This window comes from Cyprinus carpio, chromosome A22, assembly GCF_018340385.1.
Source record: "Cyprinus carpio isolate SPL01 chromosome A22, ASM1834038v1, whole genome shotgun sequence".
NCBI classification, from domain to species: Eukaryota; Metazoa; Chordata; class Actinopteri; order Cypriniformes; family Cyprinidae; genus Cyprinus; species Cyprinus carpio.
In genome coordinates, this window is record NC_056593.1 from 4219149 (window position 1) to 4245709 (window position 26561).

A 26561-nucleotide genomic window follows, 5' to 3' on the forward strand; every position below is an offset into this window, starting at 1 on the left:
GCTGCTGATGATCTGTAGTTTATAAAGTCCAGAGTCTGTGATTGTGGTTTTCATGATGGTCAGAGATCCAGTCTGATGATCCAGCTTCAGTCTGTCTCTGAATCTCTCATTACACTGAACATCTGTACAGATCTTACTCTGATCTCCAGTGATTTCAGCAATGCGAATGTCACTAAAATACCACGTCATCAAATCATTTGGGCTTTTTGTTTCACCAGGATCTAAAGTGACAGATTCTCCCTCCTTCACTGACTTTCTCTTCATTTCATCTCATTCAGCATCAGGAACTTCTGTAACACAAACCAACAGGTGAAACAAAAATCAAAAACAAACTAAATCCACAGCATAAAAGAATTGTGGATCTGAAAGATTTTCATGCTCTTTCTTGTCTTTCAGTCTAAAAAGCACAGTTGTCCATATTTTGTGCTTATAAACATATTTTTTTTTTTTTCTTTTATCAAATTCTCTGGAATTTGAATCACTGAACAATCATCGAACAATGATCGGATTTAAATGTACAAAACTTGCTATATTAAGCAATGGCTCACTATAGACTGTAACACCGAAGATGCCGTTATTGATGTTGCTGCCGCTGATGACTTGTTTATGATAAACTCCAGAGTCTGTGGTTCTGGTGTTTGTGATGGTCAGAGATCCAGTCTGATGATCCAGCTCCAGTCTGTCTCTGAATCTCTCATCACTATATGTACACTGAACATCCGCACAGATAAAACTGAGATCTTCAGTGATTTGAGCGATGCGGATGTCATTAAAATACCATCTAATTTCTTCTTGTTGGTTTGTTTTAACATCAGTGTATAGAGTGACTGAATCTCCTTCCATCACTGACACACTCGCTGCATCAACATAACCTAAAAAAAAAGAACATAATTATAAGCCAAACAAAATTATAAAATAGGAAAATGCTGTGAAAATGTCCTTTTCTACAGATCATAAAGAGACTTCACATAGTGGATCAGACACCTACGAGATCAAAGATGAATATATTCTGTGAGTTTCATCATTAAATAACACTCACCAGTGACATTAACAATAAAGCTCTTTATGATGTTGAATCGGATGCTGGTTATCAGTAGATAATAGAGTCCAGAGTCTGTGGTTCTGGTGTTTGTGATGGTCAGAGATCCAGTTATATGATTCAGTTTCAATCTGTCTCTGAATCTGACATCTGCATATAAACACTGAACATCTGCACAGATAAAACTGAGATCTCCATTGATTTCAGCGATGCGAACGTCATTAAAAAGCCATTTCATCAAATAATTAGTTTTTTTTACTACACCAGGATCTAAAGTGACAGCATCTCCCTCCTTCACTGACTTTATTTTCTGTCGTTCAGGAACATCTGAAACACAAATCAACAGCTGCTGGAGGATCTTTCTGCTGAAAACAACAAACAAACTACACAACATGATAGAAACTGTGAATATTAAAGTGATCGTATGACTCACCATAGACAGAAACACTGAACAGCTGAAGAAGACTGTCACTGCGGCTGTTGATCTGTAGTTTAAAGAGTCCATAGTCTGTGGTTCTGATGTTTGTGATGGTCAGAGATCCAGTCTGATGATCCAGCTTCAGTCTGTCTCTGAATCTCTCAGTTCCATAACAACACTGAACATCTGTGCAGGTCTTATTGGGATCTCCACTGATTGCAGCGATGTGAATGTCATTAAAATACCATCTAATCTCTACTTGTTGAATTGTTTCAACATCAGTGTACAGAGTGACTGAATCTCCCTCCATCACTGACACACTTACTGCATCAACATAACCTGAAGAAATTAACATAACTATAAGCCAAACAAAATTATAAAATAGAAAAATGCTGTGAAAATGTCCTTTTCTACAGATCATAAAGATTGAGAGTAGTGAAATAAGTGTAAGACAGACAGTTTCTCACTTCACATAGTGGCAGACACCTACAAGATCAAAGATGACTATATTTTGTGAGTTTTCATCACTAAATAACACTCACCAGTGACATCAACAATAAAGCTCTTTTATGATGTTGAATCGGATTGTGGTTATCAGTAGATAATAGAGTCCAGAGTCTGTTTTTCTGATGTTTGTGATGGTCAGAGATCCAGTCTGATGATCCAGCTTCAGTCTGTCTCTGAATCTCTCTTCAGCATTTAAACACTGAACATCTGTACAGATAAAACTGAGATCTCGATTGATTTCAGCGATGGTAAAGTCGTTAAAAAGCCATTTCATCAAATCATTTGTGGTTTTCACTTCTCCAGGATCTAAAGTGACAGAATCTCCCTCCTTCACTCTCTTTATTTTCTGTCGTTCAGGAACATCTGAAACACAAATCAACAGCTGCTGGAGGATCTTTCTGCTGAAAACAACAAACAAACTACACAACATGAGAGAACTGTGGATCAGATAAGGAACATAACGACTCACAACAAACAGAAACATTGAAGAGCTGAAGATGACTGTCGCTGCTGCTGTTGATCTGTAGTTTATATTCTCCAGAGTCTGTGTTTGTGATGTTTGTGATGGTTAAAGATCCAGTCTGATTATTCAGCTTCAGTCTGCCTCTGAATCTCTCAGTGCCATTATAACACTGAACATCTGTGCAGGTCTTATTGGGATCTCCACTGATTTCAGCAATGCGAATGCCGTTAAAATACCAACTAATCTCTTCTTGTTGAATTGTTTTAATATCAGTGTATAGAGTGACTGAATCTCCCTCTGTCACAGACACTGGCACTATATCTGTATCAACACCGAAAAAATAAAGAAATAAACAGTTTATTAATAAAGCCAGCAAATTTAATTTAATTCAATTTAATTTTCACCACAATAATTTAATACATGTAGTGCAAATATGTGGTCTTGTTTGATTAATATACTGTGTAAATTGCCAAATAACAAAATTTTCAGTGATTTCTTCCAAATATCCAAGGCAATTTTTTTTCTCCATATAGTGTTGCTATGGCATCTAGTAAATACACATCGTGCTACACACACACGCACACACACAGAAAAAAAGTAAAGCCATTTTTCTTGAGTGTAGCCCATGTGGAAAGTTTTTGAACCAACGGTGTGTCTGAAATCGTCCACTAAAATAATATATTTCAACTCTTTATCATTCGATGCCATCCGACTATTCTCAGTCCTTGCATGGGCTCATGGAAAGAATTATGAACATGGAGCCAGTTGTCTGTTCACATACTTCTTCCAAGTTTTATTATTACATCCATACATTATATAGTTGCATTGCAATGGGTGGTGTAGTGGTTTATCCAATAAGAATTGTACATTACATCATACAGGAATGTCTAGCAAAACAAAGGGTTTTCCTTCCTGCTACCTCTAGAGCCCATAAGATGTAGATTACATCTGTATGAGAGAGAGTACAGTGCACCATGTGTTAGAAAACTTTGATTGATGAGGGTCATAAAAATTCATCCATCCCATTTAAATATATGTGAAAAGAATTAAGTAAAGTAATGTTTTTAATAATTAAAGTAATGTTTTTAATGGTAATTCCTTTATTTACTCTTTGGTTTTTTGTCAAGCTTAAGACTTGTGGCTTGCTATATAACCCAGACTTTTTTCTTTTTATTTTTTTTTCACTTTAAAAATTAGGTTACACAAGTTTTCTTCTAAACAATCACCTCTGAGCCACAGGAAAATGTTGTTTGTTTTGTTTTGTTTTATTTTATTTTTTATTTAGTTACTTAATTTAGTAGCTAATTCCTTTAAACGGTCTTTTATTTTTTTTGTCAATCTTAACTGCTAGCATGCTATATCAGTTAAAACATACGTATGGACATACAAATATCTAACTGGAATGAAAGCAAATGTCTTTGATTTTCTTGCCGTAGACTAAGATTCAGTTGAAATAGACGTACAACGTCTAAACTTTTACAACATTACACAAATTTTTTTATTTAGTTATTCACGCTTAATTTAGTAGCCTAATTCCTTTAATCAGCCTTTTATTTTTTGTGTCAAACTTAACTTCTAGCATGTTATATCAGTTAAAAATACACGTATGCGCATACAAATATTTAACTGGAATGGAAAGTGGTAAAATCAAGACAGGACTGTCATTTGTTCAATGGTCAACAAATGTATCTGATACTTTTTTTTGTTTGTTTTGTTTTAGATAGATGGTCAGTAGCCTGCTTTTCTTTTTATTTAACTTGTAACAAACTCTAACTACATTAAAAAAAAATGGTTTTGTCGCACTGTTCGGTTTACACAGATATTTTTTTGTTGAACAACAACACAGATATATTTTGTTTTCCGCCAAAACACAATTGTATTGTGCTTAATTAACTTAAACTGTTTAATTTTCCATTTTTACTTAATCATCAATCGTTTAAACTAACGTAAAGGGTTTAATTTCGTCATTCAAAAAAAAACGTATGTGACGATTTTCAACACATTTGATGATGATGGTGCGGAGGAGCTGCAATGGGTCAGTCAGAGCAAGAAGTACCAGCCAGGTAAGAAAATCTAAAGTTTTCCTTGTGTTAAGTCAAAGTCTTTAATTTCTCTTAGAGTTTCTGTTTTGGGATGCTTTTGTTTTGCAGTCGAGTATTGTGTAATCGGTTTATTGCGCCGTTAATAGATGATTTTGAGCAGTTGGGAGATGTGAAAACGCTGACACTATGTAGCGTATGGACTGTAGTATATATACTGTATATACTAGGGCTGAAACAATTAGTCGACATTATCGACAACGTCGAAAATAAAAAAAAAAAAATGTGACAAATATTTTGATGAGTAGTGGTTTGATCTCGTATGACCTAATGTGAGAGCCTGCAATAATGGAGTTTGACCAGTGTGGTGCTGTAGCGCAAGACTGTACTTCAGGTTTCCTGATGCAATTCAAAAGAAGAAAAAAAACGCATCAGTTAGAGCAAATGCAAACGGAGCCTGAGGCTGCTAAGCGGCGTTTGGGTGAATATGTAAATATATACTGCGCGCCTTCCTCTCGATAACAAAATAAACACAACAAAAACTGACCGCGATGTAAAAGCAGCACTAAAGAACACATTTGATTACAGCGATGTGGATGTTTGCACGAACTCTGAAGTTCGGCGTTCCAGTAAAGTAAAGTCCAGTCACGTCACGTTTATTTATATAACAGTACTTTATGCAATAGATAGCCTTACATTAAGCAGCTTTACAATATTAAACATGAAAAACCAAGTTAAGAGCCATTATGTCTTTTGTAATTCTGTTTTTGACCACCGGGTGGAGTGTGGGCCCAAATGAGTATATAGGTAGGCAAACGGTAAGAGAAGGCAGGTGTAATTAGAGGGAAGCACAACATTTTTTGACCGTGTCTGGAGGTGAATATGTGAAGGCATCCGATGATATTTTATTGTGCATTGTGCAGCAGAACTGTGAGTTAAATGACCAGTACGAGCAGTGTGATGAATAAATCTGATAAAGCAGTACTTGGAGGACGATGTTTTGTTTGGATCTCACGCGTCAGAAACTACCCTACAACACCTCAAGTGACAAAATGATTGGTATTTATGTCACTATATATTGTCAAAAAATGCTTCTTTGTGGATTATCACGCATCGCTTTGGAACCTTTTTTGAACTTTTAATGGACTAATCACTGGATTTCGCTTTGGATTTGGATTTAATTGAATCAAGGAACAGCCGTGACGAAGAGAATAAATGAAGCCAATCAGGTATGTGTAGTGCTACTTGAGGAATGACTTTGTGTGCACACATGTAACAGCGTAAATCCAATGCATTGGTTGCTTGAGTTTTAATTTTGCTAAGAAGGTGTAAGGAATTCTACAGTCTGCGAATATGAGTGTTGGGAATTATGATGATGATGTTGTGGCTGCTGGTGAACAAATAGAGACTACTGTGTCATTTGAGAAGGTTGAAATGGGAGCCTGTGAGGGAAAAGAGGCCTACTAGGTTAACTCCTAAGGCATTATTGGAAAAACTGGAACTCTACAAAAAGACAAGAAAGAGAAGCCTAAACAAGGCAAAGAACTTAATGGCTATTATAAAAGATTTTATGTCCAATCGAGAATATGAAAAGGAGGTACAGTGTTCTTGCGAGAAATTAATTAAATTGAGAGATGAAGCAAGGGAAGTGCACAATTCTGTGATGGTTCTTTTTCCCAGTGAAGAAAAGGAAAAACAACAACAAACATGGTTCAATGGAAAGATGTTTGATTTGCAATGGGTTTATAGATGATGTTGAGAAATGGTTGAGTACTGAAAGTCAAGTTTCATGTTCTGGTGTTGATGAAAATGTATATCAAAATGACGTTGATCCAGAAGATAGCATTTCAAACATCTCACGTAAATCAAGTAAACCATCTAGCAAGAAAAGTTCGAACAGTGTGCGTAGTGGGAGATCTTCTGCTTCTTCAGCACGAATCATGGCAGAGGCAGAGAAGGCTTCATTAATTGCACGTGCAAACTGCTTTAAAAGAGAAACATGTATGTAAAATAGCACTGTTGTAAATGAAATACCCAAGTGCAACAAATGCTACTCATAGGCTGATTACTCATTTTTCAGACTGGACAAAGTTGAAGGTTGGTGTTGCTTGGCTCTTGAAGTTAAAGAAAATTCTGAAACAAAGGAGTCAAAAGCGGAAGGAAATTCAAGCCTCTTTGGATTCTTCTGGAGTATTAATTTCTTCTAAGAAGATAGAGAAAGAGCTTCAAGACCTAACAAAGTCTGTGACCACACCGAATCTAACTTTGGAGGACCTGAATGAAGCTGAAGCAGCTATTGTTGCATTCGGTCAACGGCAACAGTTCAGAAAAGAAATTGCTGCTCTGTCGTCTTCACCTGTTTCAAAAATAAGAAGAGACAGTAAGTTATATAAATTGGATCCTATCTATCAAGACGGTCTTTTGAGAGTTGGAGGACGATTGAGAAATTCTGGTATGCCTGAGGAAAGAAAGCATCCGATCATTCTGGCTAAGGATCAGCATATCACCACACTCATCTTGCGGCATATACACCAACAATTAAGCCACAGTGGAAGAAATCATATGCTTTCCAAGCTGAGGAAAAGATATTGGATCATTAAGGGTAACGCAGCTGCCAGAAAGATCATATTTAGTTGTGGCCATTGTAGACGTTTTGGAGTTAAGGTGAGTGAGCAGAAGATGGCAGACTTGCCAAAGGAGCGACTCCTTCCTGATCTGCCTCCATTTACAAATGTCGGGGTGGATTATTTTGGTCCTGTGGAAGTTAAAAGAGGACGTTCCCTTGCAAAAACGTTATGGAGTCATCTTTACTTGCATGGCAAGTCGAGCAGTTCATCTGGAATTCGCCTATTCTTTGGACACTGATTCGTGTATCAACTCTCTACGAAGATTCATTTGCAGACGAGGCCAAGTAAATCACATAAGATCGGACAATGGTACAAATTTTGTTGGAGCCGAAAGGGAGTTAAAGGAAATGCTTAGTTCATGGAATAAAAGCAAGATTCAAAGGGTAATGCTTGAGAAGGGTGTCCAGTGGAGTTTCAATCCTCCGGGAGGTTCACACATTATGGCGGAGTGTGGGAGCGTATGATCAGAATGGTCAAAAGAATTTTAAATTCGATCTTACATCAGCAAACTTTGGATGATGAAGGATTCCAAACTGTGCTGTGCGAAATTGAGGCCATTCTGAACAATCGCCCAATAACCAAGCTGTCAGATGATCCTAATGATTTGGAACCACTTACTCCAAACCACCTTCTTCAGATGAAAGGTAAACCAGTACTACCTCCTGGACTATTTGACAAATCTGAATTATACAGCAAAAGGAGATGGAAACAGGTCCAGTATATGGTGTGACTTATTCTGGAAAAGATGGACAAATGAATATTTGCCTTTGCTTCAGGATCGGCAGAAATGGAATGAGGAAAGGAGGAAACTTTGTTCCTGGTGACATCGTTGTTATTGTGGGATTTTCAACAGCTCCACGTGGATCTTGGTTGATGGGACGAGTTTTGGAAAGTCTTTCCAGATAAAAATGGACTTGTACGTTCTCTATGCGAGTACAAACTAAGACCAGTGTACTCGACGGAGACCTGTGACAAAGCTTGTTGTCTGTTGTATGACAACATGGAAGTCTAATGGACTGATTGCAAAGACTATTACTTTCTGAACCTACAGAGGACTGATTAATGCAGTGTTTTACAATGTTGCTTTGGGCTTTAATGGCTCATTGTATTAATCTTGTATTGAATTGTAATGTCTACATGCCATGTACAATTAGGGGCCGGGGTGTAAGAGCCATTAGGAGTCTTTGTAATTCTGTTTTTGACCACTGGGTGGAGTGTGGGCCCAAAATGAGTATATAGGTAGGCAAAACGGTAAGAGAAGGCAGGGTAATTAGAGGGAAGCACAACATTTTTTTTGGACCGTGTCTAGGAGAGATGAATATGTGAAGGCATCCGATGATATGTTTATGTGCATTGGTGCAGGCAGAACCTGTGAGTAGTTAAATGACCAGTTACAAGCAGTGTGATGAATAAATCTGATAAAGCAGTACTTGGAGGACGATGTGGTTTGTTTGGATCTCCGCGCGTCAGAAACTACCCTACAACACCTCAAGTGACAAGAATGAATGGTATTTATGTCACTATAACCAGGAGTCAGTGTCCCTTTCAGTTACAGAATTATATGATTTTCTGTTATAAAAGCAGCTGTCTAGTGTGAAGCTAGCTAATGATAAAATCTTTTTATTAGTGGGAATTATATATATATATATATAGACTGTTTTGATTATCATAACCCAATAAGGTATTTTAAGAGAGATTGTATTTATTAATAAAATGTTTAGATCCAAAAAATAAATGTCCTGTCACTTACCTTTTACTTTATTATACATAATGGCTCACAAAAAGAGTTGTTAATAGGCAGAATGATTTGTGATTCAGCTACTTCCTCTTATAGCTAATTAAAATGGCGTAATACAAGTTTCTCTCTCATCTCATTTTGTGTGCCAAATATATTTATTTGTATAAATTAATTATATAATAGTAATACATAATGACTTTCAAAAGCGGATTACTAAATTTATTTGTTTGAATATGTATATTTTAACTAATTGCAAAAGCTGAATAATCAATAAATGTCTAAACGTTTGGAGACCCCTGGCTTAGCACAGTGAAAGTATTTGAAGTTTTGGTTCTGAACATGGCGGTGTGGTCATACAATGACTTTAAACCGGACACTACTCTGAGCTGTTCACATTATACAACTGCTCCAGATATGTAATCAGGTCAACCCTTTTGGAATGGTAAACATGACACTGTTCATCACTCACACAAATAAGTCACTTTAATATTTTGATCATTGAATTGGTTTTGTGATGTTAAACTGAAATGTTCCCAGACCAGAGTCGTAGTAAGGACATGATAAAAATAATCCACTGTGATATCCGTGGTTCAACGGCAATTAAACGAAGCTATGAGTATACTTTTTGTGATTGTAATGACTTTATTTCAGCAATTCTTCTCCACCAAATCACATATTCCCCCATTATGGAGAGTATCAAGAGGCACGAACATGTGCTTTCTCTGCATGTAAACAAGGCTCGGCACATGCGTGTTCTACGTCAGCAGCACCACCTGCACATGCATCTTTTTTACGTTCTCTTTGATAATGGCGGAAGATGCAATTTGGAGAAGAATTGTTGAATAAAGTCGCTATGTTTTTGTGTTTTCTCTGCACAAAAAAAAGTATTCTTGTAGCTTTGTAAAATTACGGTTTAACCACTGATGTCACATGGACTGTTTTACTGATGCCAGTTTTCAATGGCCCACACAAAAAACCACATTCCCAAAACAGACATACATTCCTTCAGATCATTGGGGTGGATAAAACAGATGGTCACTTAGATGGGTGGGGGCTGTACAGGAAGAGGTGTGTCCACTTATGGGGTGGGGGGTGGAATTTTTATGACCCTCATCAATCAAAGTTTTTTGACACATGGTGCACTGTACTCTCTTGTATGTTACATAAAATTGGAATATGGGGCAGGAAGTTCTGGACATATTAGCATACACTTGGCCAAATGATATATTTTCTCAGCTGAACTATACAGTTCGGTCAGTCCAAACTCATACAAATGATACCCATGGCTCCGGGTGTGTGTTCACGGTGTGTGTGTGTGTGTGTGTGTGTGTGGGTGTGTGTTCACTGCTGTGTGTGTGCGCTTTTGGATGGGTTAAAAGCAGAGCACGAATTCTGAGTATGGGTCCACTTACTTGGCTGTATGTCACGTCCCTTTAAGAATGAATTCCCGCGTCTCGCCAGAAGGTGGCGCCCGCAGCTGATTTTTTTTATCCATCCATTTATTGGATTATTACGCAAAAAAGTAACAACATTAAACTGTTCACATTTGTTCACATTTTTAAACCAATACGTTTGTGTAATTAATAGTCTGCGCTGTTTTTTTCCTGACTGATTCCATTCAGATAAATAGATAACATTAGGCAGAGCAACCATAAGTTGTATCCTAAACTATGGTGTTAGTCTATAATACAATCCACTTTTGCTCTGTGTTGTTAGTTATTTTAGTTATTATTATTATATTATTATTATTATATATTTTATAACTTGTTAGGCTTTAAATTGGGTCATTAGAATAGGTTGGATAATTATTAAATAGATACAGAACCACACACACATAGGCTAGGTTTTCACTAAATTACATTATATAGGGTTATGTTACAAATCGTTTTTACCGTGCAATGCTAGGCTGTAAGATTTGGTATTTTTTTCAGCAAAACGTTTGTCTTCTGTGGATTTAATAAATTCCCTATAGCCCATGATCGCTCTCTTTCTCTTTCCTTTGGCCTTTTATTATTAATATTATTCCTCTTTTTCTTTTTCCAAACTCGCGCCACTTAATTAATTCTTGCAGAAACTTTATGCCTGTTTGGTGATTAAATTAACTGTTTGGACTATATACCCTCTTGAACTGTGCGCTTCTCGTCCGGTGTGCGACCCGCTTTTTAGGTTGTGCCCCCTCTTCCCTAAAGTTGCAAAAATGCTTTGAAGTGTTGAGATTGAACCTGTCACGTTCGTTTTTATCGTTGAAGAGAAAATGTAACAATTAATATGTCTTACAATGGTCGAGCAAAATCCGAGCAATTGAATTCTTCAGAATAAAGTTAATAAAGGTGATATTAGATTTTTAATTAGATATAAATGTATAAATGTCTTAACCGTGCCCACGAACACACAGCAGCAAAAAGAGAAAAAATAAAGACGTGCTTTTTTTTTCATTTTCAGTTTTTTGTTTAAAAGAAGATGCAGATGCAGTGAAAGAAAATGCTCTGATGCTGAAATGAAAGTAATCTGGAAGACTCCTCCCCAGCTAACAAAGATCTAGCAGTCCGCCAGCGTTTTGGGCGGCACAAAAATTCATGGGTTTAACAAGGTCGGACCACCGAGGGCATACCGAAAAAGTGTAACGCCCGTTCACACAGCCTCCGTCTGCAGTGTGCGGACGCGTTTGCAGTCCGCTCCTGATCCGCAGCTGTTTCCCACAAACCCAAATGTAGTTAGCCTAAACTGAAAAAGTGCTTTTTCACAGTACAGTTTCACAATCTTTCATAGACATATTCACGTTTAAACTCAATTATTAAATGCATCTGGCTTCTAGATTTGTTTATTACGTTGTTCAAGCAAGTGGAAATACATTTGAACACAGCATATATCTTTCTTATGTTAGGTTATCACAAATATTTAAATTAAAACTTACCACTGAACAGAAACAGTCGGCTCTCTTGTGCTTTGTGCTTGTTGAACGAAATTAGAGTAAACTTTTCCACGACGAAATTTAATTACACTTTTTCCACCAAAATCTAATTAGTTTGAAATGAGTTTTTTGTATAAACTTAAATTCCTGTTAGTCCAAGACTACAAAAAGATAAAGATTCCTACGAGATAAAGGTTTGTTCATGCTTATAGAAAAGATTTTCGTCAGGTTTACTCTGAATTTGTCATGCTAAAAATAATGCCGTGTTAACTACATTTCAGTTTAGTCATGTCTATATCGAAACAATGCATTGTCAACTACATAACATTTTTGTCAGCCTACTAGATAAAATTTACATCATTATACGTTTAGCTAACTTGACTCTACAGTTACATCCAAATGAAAGTGAAAATACTTGTGATCTATTAAATTAAAACATTTTTAATGTATACCTATAGTCTACTGTGAAGAAAAAGTCAATATGTTAAAGTCAATATGTTTTGTAATAAAAAACTGTATTTACAACATGAGCACACAAAGAACATTTTAATCTTGCATGTCTTCTTGTTTTACAACTGCAAATATGGCAATTAAACATGCTCACTAAGTTCAAAAAAATAAAACATAAGCCATACAAGACGAATATAAACAGCATTATTTATTTTTTAAAACATGAGATTAAATGAGTGAGCCAATTAAATGAGTGATTGAGAGACTTCATCACCTCACAGCTCACAGTGCAAAAATGCCAACAAGAACACGAGCATACAAGAAATAATAAAACACTTTTCTTTTCAGAACTGTAAAATATAAGAATGGCAATTACATGAGTGATCAAGAACTAAAACACCTCTGCTCACAGTGCAAAAATGGCAATACAATACGAACACGAACTTACAAGAGAATATAACCCAGCATTTCCTTTTGTTCTTAACTGTTAACATGAAAATGGCAAATGCGCAAATGCGCAACTGAGAAACTTAAAACCACATCTGTTCAGAAAGGGGCACACTTTATTAATTGTATGCTTGCAGGTGTCGTCTGCCGCTGATCTGAAGAATCACACTCAGTCTTGGGGTTTTTGTTTCTATGAATATAGTCTTTATTTAAAATGAGAATAAAGCCGAGAGAGCTCTCAGGCATGTGATAACGGGTGGGCTCTCTCAGGCCTGTGATCAGCTAGAGACAAAAAGAAGGAAAATCTGACCACTCCCACAAGTCACAACCCCAGCACTCATTATTAAAATATGTATTTTAGCACATTAAAAAGTTATATCTTATATTATAAAAATACATACTGTTTCTGGTTAAAAAAACAGCAATTAATAATCATGACAACAATATAATAATATACTACAAAAAAGTACTATAATATATTATAGTAAGTATATAGAATTATTATTATTGTTAAAATACCTGCGAAAAGTTGGAAACATTACAATTATTCATGATTTTGAAATAACGATCTTCTGAATTTATTTGATCATTTGATATTATTACAAACACAAAAAAAGTTAAAAATGTTTATACATATAAAATGTCATGTTATTCGGTGATCCAACCTGTGATGCACAGCAGAATTTTCTTCATCACAACTTCAGTTTTCAGTGTCACATGATCTTTTTAGAAATCATTACAATTTATTTGACTCTCTGATAATTATCAATGTTGATAAAACAATTTTGCTGCTTCATATTTTGTGTGGAAGTGATGATGCACTTTATTTTGCAAGATTTTTGAGATAAATATAGTTTAATGAACAGCATTATTTGCATTTATCAAATATATTAATTAAATTTGTTAATGCATTTATTAAATAGAAATCATTTAAAATGTCTTCACTCACTCACTTTTTGTCACTTTCATGCATGATGAATAAAATTATTAATTTCTCTTTTGTAAATTTATACGAATGTTTGAGTGGTATCATTGTTTCCACAAAATATTAAGCAGCAAAACTGCTTCTAACATTTAAAATAATGAGAAATGTTTCTTGAGTAGCAAATCATCATATTAGAATGATTTGTGAAGGATTATGTGACACTGAAACTTCTTTGTAAACAACAACAGATTTATAAACATTTTCTAATGATGAATGTTGCGTTCCCGAGTGCAGCACTAACAGTGAATCCCAAGTAAAAAACAGAAACAGTAACGTAGACATGTAGCACATCACACTACAGCCTATTATATAATTACAGCAACAACCGTTGTGAATTTATGACAGCACTACCAATCTTAAATTCTCACCGCCATTCATAAAAAGTCACCGGGTCAATGGTGAAATGTCATGGATCAACCCTTGCAGGATTTCAACCTTTACAACAAATTTATGACACCACAAACAGACAAAAGCACAAAGCTAAACTTTAATATAAAAAGGATTTCTGCTGAAAACACCAGTTTTTAGTACAGTGAATCTTGGGAACAACAGCATACTGGTGGTTTTCATCAGGGATCTTCCTGTGTAGAACTGTAAAGTTGCTAATACAAAATTCTAAAGATAACTTTAGCACCTTTAACAACCTTGACAAACTGAAAAGAAACCTCAACCACTGTACTACTGTACTACTGGAATTAATATTTTTCTCTGTTTTCTTAATGAGAAAGCTAACATGTTGTTTGATTTTGTCTGTTTTTTTTTTTTTTTTTTCTGATAGACTGTATGGCCTCCAAAAACCTTTAAACATTATGCTTTTAAAACTACTTGCAAACTTTCTGGTCTAGGTTTTCTCAAACTTTAGTAGTTGGTCTCTCGGGAAAGGCAAGGGGGCGAGGTTGGGAACTCAGGCTTCTTGTTGCTAATTTACAGTTTGTCTTTTTCTGAAGCTATGTTACATAATAAAAAAAATCAGGCTACATTTTTTTTTATTATTTGAATTAATTTAATTATAGCAAACTAGTTTTGGATTTTAATCAGCTGAGTTTGCTATCACTGGTATCAGTACTGAATACTGAAATCTTGGTATCGTGACACTATTGGGGTTTCCCAACATTTCTTTATGTGCCCTTTAAATGAAGGATCAACATAATAAAGTTTCTGTGATGTCTCACTGGCAGCCCCAAGATTCAGTTCAGATTCATTGGCAGGAGTCATCTTCAAGAAAACAGATTTACAGAAATTAAAAACAAATGAACAGGATTGATGTTTGAGTTGCAAAAACACAAAAAAAAAACTCTTCACATTGATTAAAATAAACTATTCCAGAAGAATTGAATATTTCTATAAAATGAAGCTGAAATGAATCTTTTGATTATGTTGCTGGCCCGCCATCTAGTGGGCAATTTTTTTTGGCCCAGTGGCAAACTTACTTGCCGACCCCAGGTGTTAACTATAGTATTGACCAATATATAAAGGATGCACTGTTTCTTTCAATTAAAGCATAAATACATGTAGAAAATGTATCCTTGTTACGCGGGCTGACAGAGAAGAGCGTACGCTGCCTACATTCAGCTCATATTCTCCAAGATGGTGCTACTGTGATGGTGGAGAGACGCAGAGGAGACTGTTGACAAAGGAATTGTTGAATAAAGTTGTTATCTTTGTTTTCTTCGCTTGTGTTCTGAAGATTAACTAAGCTTTTACAGGTTTGGAACAACATGAGGGGAAAGTGATTAATGACAAAAATTTTCATTTTGGGGTGGGAGTAGCCCTTTTAATAGAGTAGTATTGCCACTCTTACTTGCTGTGCTAATAAAGCAGTACTTGTTGTTGTTTTTTTTTTTTTTTTTTTTTTTTTTTTTTTTGCATATATGTGTCATTTGGATTTAGGATAATTTCTAGAAAAAAATTGGCTTAATTCATGATTTCTAACATTTTTTTTCGAGAAGTCCTGTTTTTATAAACATAGGGCTATATGTTTATTATGCTTAATATCTTTCATAACTAATTAAAATCCATAACTAAATGGTAATATATTACCTTTCATAACTAATTAAATAGCTAAACGATAATATAATAAATACATAAATCTATTTCATGTTAAGCATAGATTAAATCCTTTTAAAAGTAATTAATTGTTATCGAGACAAAATATTATCCGGGAGTTTTTCAAAAAACCGCGCGCATTTTCAGTCAGTCACATCCCCCCACAGCTCACGGGATCACATTCACAGCAGCACGGCTCGCGAAGCTATCACGGAAAATAAACAGGTAAAGCATTCGACTGATTACATCAAAGTTATCAACGGCAAGATGCACTGTTATACACAACAGTTTGTCAGTGATAAATTAAGATTTTGTGTGTTTCCTCACAGCCGGGCACAGGACAAACGAGTGCCGCAAATTGTATTTTAAACTAGAGAGACGGTTGACACAGATCTTCCTCATCTCTAACCGTCACTCGCGCGGCAGTTTCTGAAGCAAGGTACAGAAAACACACATTCCCTGTTCGTTTAAACTTTTTTTGTTATTCGTTATTTATCATCTGCTTTGTCAGTTTCATCTAGAATATCCACGTGATGCTGATCAAGTTTTACTAAATCCGGTGATCCGGTATGTAAAAAAAAAAAAAAAAAAAACTGTGTGCACAAAGGGGCCTGAGGAGAGTTTATAATGGCGGTTTTGTTTTAACCTTAACATTTTAGACGATTATTTTGCTCCTTACATGTCTTATTTGTGGTGTGATGTCATTTGCAACAAGGCGGGCGGATGCAATACTAATATATATTAATAGTAAAATTATTTATATAAATTTTATATTTATATATACACTTTTATATATATTTTTAGGCTCATATGAGCCTAAAATGAAGTAAAATTAAACATTGAAACACAATGATGGGCTTTAGTGTGTTGTACCAGATGTAATTTGTCACGTTATAAACAGTGATTATTTAAGTTGGCGTTTTCGTCTTTATTCAGTTTTTTATTTTTTGATGAATATTTCTGGTAATGCAAATGTGTAATGTTGACCAGCAGCACAAATGTTATAGGTCTTCTGAAGCAATAAAATGGGGGTAAGTGTAATAATGACCAAATGTTTTATTTTGGGGTGGAGTATCCCTTTAAGGCAATCTGTTTCCTCAAATGGTTTGAGTTAACTTGTCAGGTTTTACAGTGTAGTATCTTCACCTAAGTACTGAAATGCATCGCCAAAAACATTTTATTGATGGTGTTAGAAACACCTATAATGTGGACAAGGTTTAGTCTTAACTTTGCACAAACCATGCTTCAGTCAGTGGACAAAACGGCATCAGCAGCGCTCAGACTGAAAAGCTTCAGGTCTCAGGAAAAAGGACGTCAGGTGTCAGGTCTCATACAATTGGCATCAGACGATCGGACTCAGGAAAAAAGGCATCAGACGAAACGGACTCAGACAAAAAGGCATCAGACGAGAAGGACTCAGGCAAAAAGGCATCAGACGAAACCGGACTCAGACAAAAAGGCATCAGACGAAACGGACTCAGGAAAAAAAAAGGCATCAGACGAAACGGACTCAGACCAAAAAGGCATCAGACGAAACGGACTCAGACAAAAAGGCATAAGACGAAACGGACTCAGACAAAAAGGCGTCAGACGATCGGACTCAGACAAAAAGGCATCAGACGAAACGGACTCAGACAAAAAGGCATCAGACGATCCGGACTCAGACAAAAAGGCATCAGACGAAACGGACTCAGGAAAAAGGCATCAGACGAAACGGACTCAGGAAAAAAGGCATCAGACGAAACGGACTCAGGAAAAAAGGCATCAGACGAAACAGATTCAGGGAAAAAAGGCATCAGACGCGAAACGGACTCAGGAAAAGGCATCAGACGAAAAACGGACTCAGACAAAAAAGGCATCAGACGAAACGGACTCAGGAAAAAGGGCATCAGACGAAACGGACTCAGGTGGAGTATCGCGTTGCCCCGCCCCCAGGTGACGTTCACACGCACGCGGTTCAGAGGGAAGTGGTATATAACGGTTAATTGATGGCAAAAGGAGGTAAGCAGCGACTGATATATTATATTTTAACCAGTTTTATATTCAAATGTTACACTAATTAAGTTATATACGGAAGAGAACATGCATTTCGAGAGTCTTGTGTGCCACGTTTAAAATGTTAGTTAGCCATATTGCAACTAGCGAGCTTTTATTTTGGCAAGTGCAGTAAAATTACCCTTACGAAAAAATAACCATGTTTTTACTACAAGAAAAAAAAAAAAAAAAAAACCCTGGATGATATAGTTAATCATGGTATCCACAGATTAACCATGGTTTTGCTATACTAACCATAGTTTAACCATGGTGTTTGTAGCAAAACTGTGGTTATACAAATGGTAATCATTACACTAAAAAAAATGTTACTACACTTTTACTATAATAAAATCACAATGCATTATATATATAATAAAATCAAGTGAGCCACAGAGATGGCATCGTCCAAGAGCACAGGCATGTATTTTTCTTTTCTGCACTTGGTAAGAACACTATTAACTCAAAGAAAGTACATGTAAACATTAAAACATCATAGACTAATAATGAACAAGAGTGCATTTTAAGTACCAAATAAATGAAAATCACCCACGATCAGTAAACTATTTTTAACTATTACTGTATTTGTTTTATATTAAGGGAATACATCTAGAGGCAGGGAGTGAACTTCGTGTCCTGAAACCAAAATCAGTTGGGAATACTGGAATCAAGTCTACCCTACACAAGGCTTACACAGGTAATTCACAACTCTGTTTTTTTTTTTTTTTTTTTTTGTGTGTGTGTGTGTGTTTGTTTGTATGTTTCTGTTTGTTTTTTTTTTTTTTTTCTGTTTGTGTTTAATGTCTTCATGACTGATCATTTGTGTTCATTTCTTTAGGTCCCCTTCCAGATGCTGATGTCTTGGCTTCTGGTGCAAAACTTAGTCAGATTAATCCTAAACCTTTGCTGGCACACATACCTGAGGGCATGTCAAAAGTAGAGTTGGTCCCCTCACAATTCAGTCCTGTACCTCATGCCAGTCCACTTTCATACCAATGTCCCCCTATAGCTGCAGGTGTTCCTGATGTTTATTTTCCCCCACTACCTGTGCTTGGTTATCAGTTTGGCTGTAATTTAAAATTTGTGCCCACACACCATCAAGCACTTCATCTGGAGTCTATAAAGGTTACAAATTCGGCAATCAAGGGTTACTGCGAGCAGGTTCCGGGAGGTTTGTCATATGGTTGGGGGGTTTCAGCTAGTCAGTCGTTGGCCGCAAGAATCATTTAAGGGCACAAGGCAGACAAGTGCTATGAAATGTGGCCTTGAACTTGAGCCAGATATTTCGAGAAAGAAAATATTCTGAGACAGCCAGTGTTAGTGTCCTACCATGTGGCTTTATTATCAAACCCAGAAGCACCACATCTGGGAGCTGGTCCAGACGGACGATGTGCACAATCCATCTGAAACATTCCAGTTTGGACTAGTGGAGGTATAAAGCACCTCTGCTGACAACATTGCTCAGGTTCTATTTATGAAAATTCAAAGAGGACTAGCCAAACTTAAAGAGACCCATAAGTACTACTGGCAGGTACAACGTCAGCTTGCAGTTACTGGTCTACATTGGTGTGACTTTGTGAGCGACACAAAATCAGATTTCACAATAAAGAGGATCTGGCGACATGATGCCTTCATAGCATCAATGAAACCCAAGCTATACATGTACTATTATATCGTTTTCATGGATTTGTATCTTTCAGTGGTATGAATGGGCAGAGATTCTGTTCATATTATAGTAGGATAAACTTAAGATTTATTTTTACATTAATAATAAGTATATATTTTATGTGGTATGTAGCATATTTTTTGGGGGCAGCTGTGGCCTAATGGTTAGAGGTTTGGGACTTATAACCAGAAGGTCGCAGGTTCGAGTCTCGGTGCTGGCAGGAGTTGTAGGTGGGAGGGAGTGAATGAACAGCGCTCTCTTCCACCCTCAATACCCATGGCTGAAGTGCCCTTGAGCAAGGCACTGAACCCCCAGTTGCTCCCCGGGCGCTGGATATATAGCTGCCCACTGCTTCGGGGTGTGTGTTCACGGTGTGTTCTCTTCTCACTGCTGTGTGTGTGCACTTGGATGGGTTAAATGCAGAGCACCAATTTCGAGACAAATGTCACGACTTTCACTTTCATATTTTTGTTCACGGTTTTTATAACATATTAGATACATCACAAATATATAACATTAAATATATAGTACTTGCTATTAATTAGATGTAAATATGTACATACCAAGGTGAATACATTGTTTTGTATTAGATCTTCTGTAATGTATATGATATGCATACACATAGTTGTATATATTTTCATTTGATACATTGTGTGAAATAACTATGAACACCAGAATGGACCTTTTTTTTCATGAATTATTATAAAAAGACTTTTCATTGTAAACTATTTCATTGTGTCTGTCAAATTATTATATATTTTCATTTTTATATAAATAATTTAAAGATAGCGGTCCTTCTCAAAAAATTAGCATATTGTGAAAAAGTTCGTTATTTTCCATAATGTAATGATAAAAATTAAACTTTCATATATTTTAGATTCATTGCACACCAACTGAAATATTTCAGGTCTTTTATTGTTTTAATTCTGATGATTTTGGCATACAGCTCATGAAAAACCCAAAATTCCTATCTCAAAAAAATTAGCATATTTCATCCGACCAATAAAAGAAAAAGTGTTTTTAATACAAAAAAAAGTCAACCTTCAAATAATTATGTTCAGTTATGCACTCAATACTTGGTCGGGAATCCTTTTGCAGAAATGACTGCTTCAATGCAGAGTGTGTTTTTGGTAATAAGAATGTTGAACTTTTGAGTTGTTATGGAGGCCCAGGTTGCTTCGATAGCGGCCTTAAGCTCATCCAGAGTGTTGGGTCTTGCGTCTCTCAACTTTCTCTTCACAATATCCCACAGATTCTCTATGGGGTTCAGGTCAGGAGAGTTGGCAGGCCAATTGAGCACAGTAATACCATGGTCAGTAAACCATTTACCAGTGGTTTTGGCACTGTGAGCAGGTGCCAGGTCGTGCTGAAAAACGAAATCTTCATCTCCATAAAGCTTTTCAGCAGATGGAAGCATGAAGTGCTCCAAAATCTCCTGATAGCTAGCTGCATTGACCCCCTCCCTTGATAAAACACAGTGGACCAACACCAGCAGCTGACATGGCACCCCCCAGATCATCACTGATTGTGGGTACTTGACACTGGACTTCAGGCATTTTGGCATTTCCTTCTCCCCCAGTCTTCCTCCAGACTCTGGCACCTTGATTTCCGAATGACATGCAAAATTTGCTTTCATCCGAAAAAAGTACTTTGGACCACTGAGCAACAGTCCAGTGCTGCTTCTCTGTAGCCCAGGTCAGGCGCTTCTGCCGCTGTTTCTGGTTCAAAAGCACACGCCTGTGCACGGTTGGCTCTGGATGTTTCTACTCCAGACTCAGTCCACTGCTTCCGCGGGTCCCCCAAGGTCTGGAATCGGTCCTTCTCCACAATCTTCCTCAGGGTCCGGTCACCTCTTCTCGTTGTGCAGCGTTTTTTGCCACACTTTTTCCTTCCCACAGACTTCCCACTGAGGTGCCTTGATACAGCACTCTGGAACAGCCTATTCGTTTCAGAAATTTCTTCTGTGTCTTACCTCTCTCGCCTGAGGGTGTCAGGTCGGCAGTCTTACCCATGATCGCGGGTTTTGAGTAATGAACCAGGCTCAGCCTCAGGAATCTTTTGCAGGTGTTTAGAGTTAATTAGTTGATTCAGATGATTAGGTTAATAGCTCATTTAGAGAACCTTTTCATGATATGCTAATTTTTTGAGATAGGAATTTTGGGTTTTCATGAGCTGCATGCCAAAAATCATCAGTTTTAAAACAATAAAAGACCTGAAATATTTCAGTTGGTGTGCAATGAATCTAAAATATATGAAAGTTTTAATTTTATCATTACATTATGGAAATAATGAACTTTTTCACAATATGCTAATTTTTTGAGAAGGACCTGTACATAAGATAAAATTTTCTTTACAATAAAAAGTAAAAACTAAACTAAAAATAAATAAGTAAAAACACATTTAATGATGGTAAGTAGTATTAAAGGTATGTACTGCAACTAACTGAAAAAGTAACAAAAAAAATATTTTAAAAAAACTACTACCAAAAGTTAACACTAAAACGCTACTATTGTAATAATCACAGTCATTCTAAAAATGTAATATACTAATATACATTCACTGCTCAAGAAACATTGGTCCCTGATAGTTAACCATAAATAAAACAGCAATTATGCCAGATCTGATTAATACTTCCTGACAAGGTGAGTGGCACAACAGAATCCCAGATGTGGTTTTCCTTGACCTTTTCACAGTCCTGTTTGCTGAACTGCTTGGCACATTTGAAAGGTGGAATGATCGGTCTAGCACCAACACTGGAGAGCATATCTTCAGTGGTGAACCCCTTGTCTGCCATGACCACATCTCCAGGCTCAAGCAGGTCCAAAATGACGGATTTCTTCGTGATTTCTTTGTCAGAAATTGAACCGGTGTAAAGCTGGGAGATAAAAGTCACTGCACCACATGGAGCTACCCCAACCAGACCTTTTAATGTGGTAGTACTCTTGTAACTTGAGAAGATCTCAGAGTGGAGTATCAGCGATGCAGGGCTTTCACAGCAGATTTCTGTGCAGTCCAGGATGACATGTCAGGGTTGGATTGAACAAACGGTAATTCTCTGGCATGGAGGAGCTTATTTGTTGCCTGGACATCTAAATGGGTACCGAACCGGGTAATTAGCACAGGTGATAATGGTCCTTGCTCACTGTAGCCACGCTTACCCCGAAAATGTCAGCGATAACTTGATTGACTGAACAAAACAAATATATATTTAGTTATAAGACAGAACCATTGTTTTTTTTGCAAAATCATTTAATACAACAACTAGTGTTAGACTCATACAGGTATATTATAATTAGACTAAGGTTTCAATCTAATAGCTCGAAAGAATTCGCCTTACTTTGACGTAAAGTGACCATGGTTTTATTATAGTAAAAGTGTAAGTAACATGTTTTTTTAGTGTAATGATTACCATTTGTATATATAGATGCAATATGGCTAACTAACTTTTTAAACGTGCACACAAGACTCTCCAAATGTATGTTCTCTTCCGTATATAACTTAATTAGTGTAACATTTGAATAAAACTGTTAAAATATAATATATCAGACGCTGCTTACCTCCCTTTGCCATCAATCAACCATTATATACCACTTCCTCTGAACCGCGTGCGTGTGACGTCACATAGTGCGGGGCAACGCGATACTCCACCTGAGTCCGTTTCGTCTGATGCCCTTTTTGTCTGAGTCCGTTTCGTCTGATGCCTTTTTGCCTGAGTCCGTTTCGTCTGATGCCTTTTTGTCTGAGTCTGTTTCGTCTGATGCCTTTTTTCCTGAGTCCGATCGTCTGATGCCTAATTGTATGAGACCTGACACCTGACGTCCTTTTTCCTGAGATCTGAAGCTTTTCAGTCTGAGGCGCGATGCCGTTTTTTCCAATGACTGAAGCCTTTTAGTCTGAGGCAAGACTCCTTTTCATTTAATGACTGAGTTCTGAGGATGTCCTAAAATGTACACCGTACACCATGTCTGTAACATTGTCTGTAAACAATAACAAACTCAATTAAACAATTGAACATTACTTTGGTAAATTAAATTTTCACATTTTCAATCTTGTTAACTCCATCTGTATGTCATACTCACTATGTTTGTCCTGCTTGATGTTTGCGATAGTAAATCACAACAGCAGGAACGAGCAGCAGAACAACTGCAGCTACACCACACATAGGGCTACTTTTCCTGCTACAGCGGCTGAAGACAGGCCTGAATCTGAAACCACTAAAGACAGACAGTTATTATTGTCACTAATCATTTTTAACACCGTGTCTACACCAAACCGTTGTCACGTCAAGCTCACACTAGACGCGACAAAGCGATCGTTGCAAATACATCTGACCTTCGTGTCAGAAGTAGCGCGAGCGCTTGCATCATTACAAGTGCATCAATACATCAGAAATAGAATGTAAACATCAGTTTACTGTCTGAGATTTAACATCGAGCCACACTGCGCAATGCAAAAATCCATTTTGGACTGACTCACTGATTGAGATTAGTTCTATTGTCTTTAGTCTCGTTGCATCGATCGCTTCGGTTTAAACACCGTGTGACAATTTTGTTTGATGTTTTCTCTTTCTCTATGTTGGTCATCAGCAGTTTAAAACAGCGTCAGGGCACTGTAAGCTCAGCACAGAATAATTGCCTATTTTAGTCATTTCAGCGTTTTGAGGAGGGAAAATGTTAAATGGTGACAGAAAACACGTCTATTGAGGTAAAGAAGAGACGTTTCATACTTATTTTTTAAAGTCTGAAAAGTTAATAATTCAGGAAAAACAACTTGAAAGTAGTCTGCAATCATAGGCCACATGTCACATTCTTCCAATCAATGACACCACAAATATGCAAATAAGGTCATTAAGCCAAAGCAAATTAAGAGCAGTGCTAAAAGTAAAACAAGATAACCCAAGATTGTGTTTTCATAGGGTTTAGTTTTAACTATTTCAAGGATGAAGGGCCCAAGTCCACTTTGTCAAACAGACTACAGTGAAAACATTTACTTTCTTGATTAAAACATTTTAACCTTTTTTCTAACTGTTCAAGGGAAAAGGAAACAAATGGCCAAATGATACTCACTAGGGACAGTGACACTGAAGCTCTTTATGATACTGATTCTGCTGCTGCCGATATGTAGTTCATAAAGTCCAGAGTCTGTGTTTGTGATGTTTGTGATGGTCAGAGATCCAGTCTGATGATCCAGCTTCAGTCTGTCTCTCAGTCTCTCATCACACTGATCATCTGTATAGATCTTACTCTGATCTCCAGTGATTTCAGCAATGCGAATGTCACTAAAATACCACGTCATCAAATCATTTGGGCTTTTTGTTTCACCAGGATCTAAAGTGACAGATTCTCCCTCCTTCACTGACTTTCTCTTCATTTCATCTCATTCAGCATCAGGAACTTCTGTAAACACAAACCAACAGGTGAAACAAAAATCACAAACAAAACTAAATCCACAGCATAAAAGAATTGTGGATCTGAAAGATTTTCATGCTCTTTCTTGTCTTTCAGTCTAAAAAGCACAGTTGTCCATATTTTGTGCTTATAAACATATTTTTTTTTTTTTTTTTTATCAAAATTCTCTGGAATTTGAATCAACTGAACAATCATCGAACAATGATCGGATTTAAATGTACAAAACTTGCTATATTAAGCAATGGCTCACTATAGACTGTAACACCGAAGATGCCGTTATTGATGTTGCTGCCGCTGATGACTTGTTTATGATAAAGTCCAGAGTCTGTGTTCTTGTGTTTGTGATGGTCAGAGATCCAGTCTGATGATCCAGCTCCAGTCTGTCTCTGAATCTCTCATCACTATATGTACACTGAACATCCGCACAGATAAAACTGAGATCTTCAGTGATTTGAGCGATGCGGATGTCATTAAAATACCATCTAATTTCTTCTTGTTGGTTTGTTTTAACATCAGTGTATAGAGTGACTGAATCTCCTTCCATCACTGACACACTCGCTCCATCAACATAACCTAAAAAAAAAGAACATAATTATAAGCCAAAACAAAATTATAAAATAGGAAAATGCTGTGAAAATGTCCTTTTCTACAGATCATAAAGAGACTTCATATAGTGGATCAGACACCTACGAGATAAAGATGAATATATTCTGTGAGTTTCATCATTAAATAACACTCACCAGTGACATTAACAATAAAGCTCTTTATGATGTTGAATCGGATGGTGGTTATCAGTAGATAATAGAGTCCAGAGTCTGTGGTTCTGGTGTTTGTGATGGTCAGAGATGCAGTTATATGATTCAGTTTCAATCTGTCTCTGAATCTGACATCCGCATATAAACACTGAACATCTGCACAGATAAAACTGAGATCTCCATTGATTTCAGCGATGCGAACGTCATTAAAAAGCCATTTCATCAAATAATTAGTTTTTTTTACTACACCAGGATCTAAAGTGACAGCATCTCCCTCCTTCACTGACTTTATTTTCTGTCGTTCAGGAACATCTGAAAAACACAAATCAACAGCCGCTGGAGGATCTTTTTGCTGAAAACAACAACATGAGAGAACTGTGAATATTAAGTGATCGTATGATTCACCATAGACAGAAACACTGAATAGCTGAAGAAGACTGTCACTGCTGCTGTTGATCTGTAGTTTCAAAAGTCCAGAGTCTGTGGTTGTGATGTTTGTGATGGTCAGAGATCCAGTCTGATGATCCAGCTTCAGTCTGTCTCTGAATCTCTCAGTTCCATAACAACACTGAACATCTGTGCAGGTTTTATTGGGATCTCCACTGATTGCAGCGATGTGAATGTCATTAAAATACCATCTAATCTCTACTTGTTGGATTGTTTCAACATCAGTGTACAGAGTGACTGAATCTCCTTCCATCACTGACACACTCACTGTCATCAAACATAACCTGAAGAAATTAACATAAGTATAAGCCAAACAAAATTATAAAATAGAAAAATGCTGTGAAAATGTCCTTTTCTACAGATCATAAAGATTGAGAGTAGTGAAATAAGTGTAAGACAGACAGTTCTCACTTCACATAGTGGATCAGACACCTACGAGATCAAAGATGACTATATTTTGTGAGTTTCATCACTAAATAACACTCACAGTGACATTAACAATAAAGCTCTTTATGATGTTGAATCGGATGGTGGTTATCAGTAGATAATAGAGTCCAGATTTGTTTCTTTGGACTGATGCTCCG

General features: G+C 36.7%; 1 protein-coding gene across 1 annotated transcript; it reads right to left on the reverse strand.

The window, feature by feature from the left end:
• Window positions 1-148: 148 nt before the first annotated feature.
• LOC109046438 lies at window positions 149-26273 on the reverse strand. The gene is made up of 6 exons (XM_042712330.1): window positions 25936-26273; window positions 25516-25842; window positions 1473-1796; window positions 1040-1366; window positions 549-872; window positions 149-290 (listed from the first exon to the last, which is right to left on the reverse strand). The coding sequence occupies exons 1-6, from the start codon at window positions 26249-26251 to the stop codon at window positions 271-273; spliced, it is 1638 nt and encodes a 545-aa protein (XP_042568264.1). The 5' UTR covers window positions 26252-26273; the 3' UTR covers window positions 149-270.
• Window positions 26274-26561: the final 288 nt, after the last annotated feature.

Excerpts from the sequence above, each read along its gene's own strand:
- LOC109046438 (XM_042712330.1), bottom strand. The coding sequence starts at position 26,251 with ATGACAGTGAGTGTGTCAGTGATGGAAGGAGATTCAGTCACTCTGTAC. Across the intron at positions 1,797-25,515 it reads CTTTATTGTTAATGTCACTG|GTTATGTTGATGCAGTAAGT; the intron begins GTGAGTGTTATT and ends TAATTTCTTCAG. Across the intron at positions 1,367-1,472 it reads GTTCAGTGTTTCTGTCTATG|ATGTTCCTGAACGACAGAAA; the intron begins GTGAGTCATACG and ends TTTGTGTTTCAG.